General features: G+C 38.4%; 2 protein-coding genes across 3 annotated transcripts in view; both read right to left on the bottom strand.

Moving 5' to 3' along the window:
- iars1 (isoleucyl-tRNA synthetase 1) overlaps positions 1-986 on the bottom strand; it is a 64,043-nt gene extending 63,057 nt beyond the window's left edge. For both annotated transcript variants that reach the window (XR_005893856.1, XM_041033949.1), the window contains exons 1-2: positions 950-986; positions 163-290 (exon numbers count right to left, since the gene is read on the bottom strand). Coding sequence is in view for 1 of the 2 variants with exons in the window: in XM_041033949.1 (XP_040889883.1) it covers positions 163-281 (119 nt within the window). In the remaining variant the exon portion in view is untranslated. The remainder of the gene's footprint in view (positions 1-162; positions 291-949) is intronic.
- A 1,544-nt stretch (positions 987-2,530) lies between these two features.
- rpl29 (ribosomal protein L29) lies at positions 2,531-5,138 on the bottom strand. Its single transcript, XM_041032979.1, has 4 exons — positions 5,060-5,138; positions 4,554-4,606; positions 4,088-4,152; positions 2,531-2,712 (listed from the first exon to the last, which is right to left on the bottom strand). The coding sequence occupies exons 2-4, from the start codon at positions 4,588-4,590 to the stop codon at positions 2,620-2,622; spliced, it is 195 nt and encodes a 64-aa protein (XP_040888913.1). The 5' UTR covers positions 4,591-4,606; positions 5,060-5,138; the 3' UTR covers positions 2,531-2,619.
- Positions 5,139-6,000: the final 862 nt, after the last annotated feature.

Consider the following 6,000-nt stretch of genomic DNA (forward strand, 5'->3'; position numbering starts at 1 on the left):
CATTTTCATAACTGATATGAAACATATATTGTAACACCTATTGCATTTTAAACAAACAAAGATCGTTTCTTTAACAAAATCTTAGTCTCATTCTGTGACAGCTTGTTGTGTGAATACATTTTGCATCGTAAATTCATAATTATAAACCAAAACAGGATTTACTTGGGCCTGTTCTTGGACTGTTTGAGGCATTCTTGGAAGCAATCCTTTTCTTGCCAAAACTGCAGAATCTTCTCCTCCTCAGAGGGAAACTTGACAGACTCAGGGACTGGCTCCACCATGGTGTCTGTCTGAACAAGGAAAACAAAAGTTACTAATTATACTTGCAAAGCAGGAAGAGAAGGAAAGTAAATCACACAATACAAGTCACGATGAATCTTTTGATTCTCTCTCATCTAGGGATATGATGTCAAGTATTGGTGCACAGTGCAGAAACGTGTTCATAATGGTGTATGTCAAGTTAGGCAATTAAATGTGTATTATGCGAGATGGGCACTAATTTGTCTTTGTCTCCCTCCCTCCCCATAAACTTTCTGGATCTTATTAATAGCCGACCTGTCAAAACCTGTCAATGCTCAGTAGTTTGTCAGCACAACAGTCAGCTGCCATTAACATTTTGTATGCTAAAGTCAAGTCTATCTAATATATTATCTCCAGGTCGAACTTGCAAATGCAGAAACTTTGCCCACACTAGTATATTTAGTCTGAGAAATCACTTTTCCACAGCAGTTAGTTTACAGGGATGACGCCTCCTTGTTGTTAGCTAGAAGGCTAAGCTAGCCAGTCAATGCTTCGGGTAGTTAGCTTATAGCTAAACAGGCTGCAAAGTTTGTTAAAGGCGACGTTTAGACGCTCACGGATGCGAACAGACGTACAGCGAAGCGTGGATGCAATGTTATAATGTTACCGACTTATGTCGTGATTACACAGTGTGAATGGAGATACTCACATGTCTGCCGCCACCGCCGGCTGCCGAGAGAGACAAGAAATGATGCAAGCTTGAGTCAGAGCAGGAGCGGAAGTGACGACTAAACGCAAACTGATTTGTTGCAGCAAAATAAAATGAACGAATTAATCACATTTTAAAAATAAAATGCATTGGTTTGGATAAGGCGTCATGGTATCACTCTACGCCATTGTTTGTGAAGCTTTACCAGATGAAAAGCTATATGGGGTATAAAAATATATAGATCGTCAGCCACCTCCACTGCAAAAAGTTATGTAGTTATCTACCTATTTATTACTGAATTTCATAATATTTTTTATTTATTTATTTACTGTTTATTTAATTAGATACGTCTCAATAAAATGAAGACCAGTACCACCTTTAACTAACAAATTATAATGGAATTTACACATTTCCAACTGTGTCACCAACAACTGAACATTATCAGGATTTTCAAGATTGGATTGCAATAGATTGTGTTTATTACAACTGTACTGTAACAGTCTGCAGTTACGGGTCCACTGAGAGTATTTTTAGGGTTATCTGTTTTTTGTCACTGGACAATACATTACCAAAACCTACATGTACATGTAGAAAGCAGGGAACAAATTGTGAAATAAGGGAAAACTAAGCTTAAATGCAATCTCCTTGCATTAAAGCTGTCAGTATATTTTTATTTGCATTTGTTTTGTTTTTCCCAATATTTTGCTTAATTTTGCCTGTGTACTTCAGTAGAGGTTAGCAACTCTCATAGTCTGTAAGTTATCAAGCATACCCATATTTTAATGAAAACGTTTGAGGTAAGCAAGGTTTTCCCAAGACATGGTGTACATCTGCTATGATGCTCTTCTCCTATTCCAGCGTTCTACTTAAGATTTGTAATTGACATTTGATTATGTAATTTCCCCATTATGGGACTAATAAAGGTTTATCTTATCTTTATTTACCAGTCTTTCCAGTCTTAATTGGTTTTGCCTTCCCTTCAAAGGTGAAGAGAAGGACTGCTCACATGAACAAAGAGCTACAGAAAAGATAGATGTGCTGGAACTAAAACTCCAGGTCAGGTCAGTTTACATCCACAGGTCAAGCCGATGGCGAGCCTCAGGATCGCCCTCTGCTGGAGCATCAGGTGAACTGAACACCTGAAGGGTCAGTTTACCGACAGGTCCGTTTACCGATGGGTGAATTTACCGACAGGTCAGTTTACTGACGAGTCAGTAAGGTAAAGAGACTGGGAGTTCAGTGATGGAGTACTGACCGGTACCTGACACCTGCTACAGTGCGTTTCTCTTCCTTCAGTTCCTTTCATAAAAACACCAGTTGTAATAATCCTTTTACAGGATGGTGCAGCTCCTTTTAAGATCAAGTTTTCCCCCCCCTCTCAGATAACCAGTATTCAATGAACCTATAAAATGTTGTCTTCAACTTAGTCTTCAGTTTTCTAAATCATTTAGAGCTTGATATATGAGGAATGACAGAAAAGTTGACATGCCATAAACCCCTTGCCCCAAATAAAGTGAGTTATTCCATATGGTGGGACAGAGGCAGCAGCAGCCACAACAGAAACAAGATTACAATCTGATGTTGGTTTGTTAACAAAGCATTGCTTTATTGTGATGGTGGAAACACAGTCTATGGAACGCTAACAGACATGGAGGTGACTGGATAGCAGCTTATTTCTCCGTAGCTGCCTTCTGTGCCACCTTCGTGCCTTTCTTGTTGTGCTTCTTGGCAAAGCGCATGTTCCTCAGGAACTTAGGGTCCACCTGAAACAAAGAGGGGGAAAGAGAAAAACTCAGTGAACAGACCAAGTGAGCGGGAGGGTCAAAGGTGTGAAAAGGTTTCTTTCTATACTGCAAAATAATCTACAACATCCAACAAAAAAAAAAGACACACAGGCTCAAGGTGGGGAAAAATGCTAATCAAATATGTGTTGTCTGTATTACAGTAGGTATACATCCAGGGTTATGGCTTAATTGAAAAGGCATGTGATGGTAAACAAACTTAACTAACTGGTCCGTACAAATTAGAAAAGTGTGAGATAACAAAGACAACCCAGAAATCTTAGTGAAACTTGATTTACGTATCTGTACGTCAACCAGTCAAGTTTCAGTTTATAATCATGTCTGTCTAAACTCATAATACACATAATGAAGCTTTTGAAGGAATTTAATAAAAGATATGGAGTATTTTATCATGTTTTAGTGTATGTCTTCTTGAGTTACGGCAAAAAAGGTGTTTTTTGACCACCAAAATCTAATCAGTTCATTTTCGCATCCAAGTGAACATTTGTACATGTACATGTAAATCTGTAGAAATTCCCTCAAGGCATTCCCGAGAATGGGACGGATGCATGGACAAATGACAAAATGCTTTCACCTACAGTCAGCAGTTTTTTTTTCTTCAAACTGATCCATCCTAAACCTGGTCTCTAGATTAACAACTCTGACCATAAAGGTAATATTCCCTAGAATCTATCGTGAGTGAAGTGATGGCGGATGTAGCATTGTTTGAATGATAAGGAAAAGTCAATTTCCTGTATTTAAATTCCAGGTGATTCAAATCAGATCAGCTTCCTGCTAAGATCATAATATACTTTATAGAAAATCTTGGGAGGTGTGCTTAGTTTTAAACTTGTGGAAATACTACTGCAGTGAGAGCTGTGAAAAACTGCATTTCACATAATTCTTAGAACCAGTTGCAACTGCTGAACCTGCCTTCTGGACAACAAACAGCAACCCAGCACCGACCAGTGACGCTTTCAGCATTTATAATTCAGGCTGCCCAAGAACCATGATCATTTCTATGCTTATGAAAATCAAATATGCAACGCAGCAAGTTAGTCTGAAAACTTGAGAGCAATTCCCTTTAACATCTGTTAGAAAACAAGGTAAGGGTAACTCATGATGTGTTAACAAAGTTCACATCAACTTCCAAACAGTAATTGCAAAAGAGAAAGTCAAGATTTTTATCAAAGCGCCAATATAATTGAATCCATCTAATCCATTTACCATCCATCCCATGAGACCTAAGCACAGCATGATTAAGAACTGACTACATATGAACACATTCATCTAGTAAACAAGCGCATTTTGTGTATGTAAACATCAACCGCCAACAAAGATTTGTAAGAATACGTACCCCCTTCAGCGACTCATAGCGCTGAGATCTGGGCTTCTTAATGCCATTCCTGTGGGCTTTACGAGCTGTAGAGACAGGAGAAGAAAAAATTAGATCCATCATCCACTGCTCTACTACTAAGCACCACCTATACAAGGAACATGTGAATGTATTTAAGGAGGTCATACACGCAAAATTAAAAAATGGAACTGAATTACCATTAAGAGTACTGATTCATAAATTTAAGCCACTGCTCCTGTGATCCTGCCCTGCTTGAATTTGCACAATTTACTGCTATAACACTTGTGCCCTTTTAGATATTACAATTTTATGTGTCCTCTTTAATTTATCATATATATGTAACTGCAAAATAACCTGTTGTTCTTTGCATATGAGAATGAAGTCTCTGAATCCTCAGTCTTATAAGTGAAATACGCTCTCATGTAAGTAGACATCAACTGTAGCTTTTCATCGCAGTCATACTTACACTGGTTGTGGGTTGTGTGGTTCTTAGACTTGGCCATTTCGACACTGGTTTATCTGAAGAGAAAAGAAAATAAAGACGGTTCGCGTTAATCTGAATTTAACATCAATGTTGTTGGCATGTTAGCTCACATTAGCTCCGGCTGGATGGAAAGCTTTGTGCAATGTAAACAATGCTATGTTTGTTAATTGCAAATAACGAAGCAGTAGCAGTGACAGGACGATGTTAAAGTGCATTTAAGAGAAAAAAACAAGACTATTTATCTGTATGTTGAACTTCCACCCGGTCGCTAGCTAATGTGTAGCTGGTGCTGGGCTAACCGAAGCGTTAGCCGTTTTAAAAGTGTAATTTTTATGTTTTTATAAGGATCACACGCAAAACATACAGCGGTGGACAAATCGCCAGTAAAGTGCTTTATCACACTCAGTGGTTGTTTCTGTGCGGATATGTAAAATACACGAGGATTGATTAAGATTTTAGGACTGAGCCAAAGTGGGAAAAATAGGTACCTGCCACACGAACAGACGACAACCGGAAGAGAAAGAAAATCACACCCGGGGGAGAAGAAGAGGAAGACGCGAGTCAAGAAGATGAAGTCAGTGAGATCTGTTTAACGACACCACCACCTATCGGTGGCGCCTGAAACTACAGGGGAAAATCCACAACTGGCCACTGGATGTCACGCTCTGTTCAGACAACACACACAAAATGCGAACAGCAGCAACAAATGAAATGTGTGGCTGTATGAGTCACAATACACCCAGCTGCCAGTTTATTAGGTACAGGTAGCTAAAACTATCTTAGTGCAATTGCAGCATTCCTGCAATAAATCGTCCCTCATGAGGGTTACAATGTTCAGTTTTTGTATGATCATTTTTGAGGCTGTTGTTTGTGGTGCTTCTGAACTAAGATATTGACTGTTGTTATTTTTGTAGGCTCTTCATTAGAAATGAAAGTGTGGCAATGACATGACTTCCTCTGTCTGAAAGGACAGGGTTTCATCTTTCTGTCACCTCCACCAGCATATATTTGTCTTCTCTTTCTCTGTTTTCTGTTTTCTTTCTCTCTCTCTGTGTTTTCTTTTCTTTGTAGATGAAAAATTACAAAGTAGCTAAATGTTCCTAAGTACTGCTCTTCTGTAAAAATTTGAGGAAATTATACTTTCACAAACAGAAAAAACATAGAAGAAGCTTATAAAAAAAGAACAATGTACTACTGAATATTAATCAACATGGCCTTATAGGAATTTTTGGGGATTATTTTTGTTTTTCTAACACCCTTTACCTGTTTCGTTCTGCCTCCTTGTGTCCCATAGTGACTCAACCGTGATCTATTTGACCAATTTATTATGAGCAGTGCCTTCAAATTAGTCCCTGTAGAATAAGGTTTGCAGTTATACATACTGTAAGCATTTAAATTGTTTCATATGTTGTTCTTTTACATAATTATC

This window comes from Toxotes jaculatrix, chromosome 3, assembly GCF_017976425.1.
Source record: "Toxotes jaculatrix isolate fToxJac2 chromosome 3, fToxJac2.pri, whole genome shotgun sequence".
In the NCBI taxonomy this organism is placed as follows: Eukaryota; Metazoa; Chordata; class Actinopteri; family Toxotidae; genus Toxotes; species Toxotes jaculatrix.

What these genes read in the sequence shown, in the direction of transcription:
- rpl29 (XM_041032979.1), bottom strand. Translation starts at nt 4,590, where the DNA reads ATGGCCAAGTCTAAGAACCACACAACCCACAACCAGT. An exon ending in CCACACAACCCACAACCAGT is followed by an intron (nt 4,153 to 4,553) that starts GTAAGTATGACT and finishes CTGTCTCTACAG; the next exon opens with CTCGTAAAGCCCACAGGAAT. An exon ending in GCTATGAGTCGCTGAAGGGG is followed by an intron (nt 2,713 to 4,087) that starts GTACGTATTCTT and finishes TCTTTGTTTCAG; the next exon opens with GTGGACCCTAAGTTCCTGAG.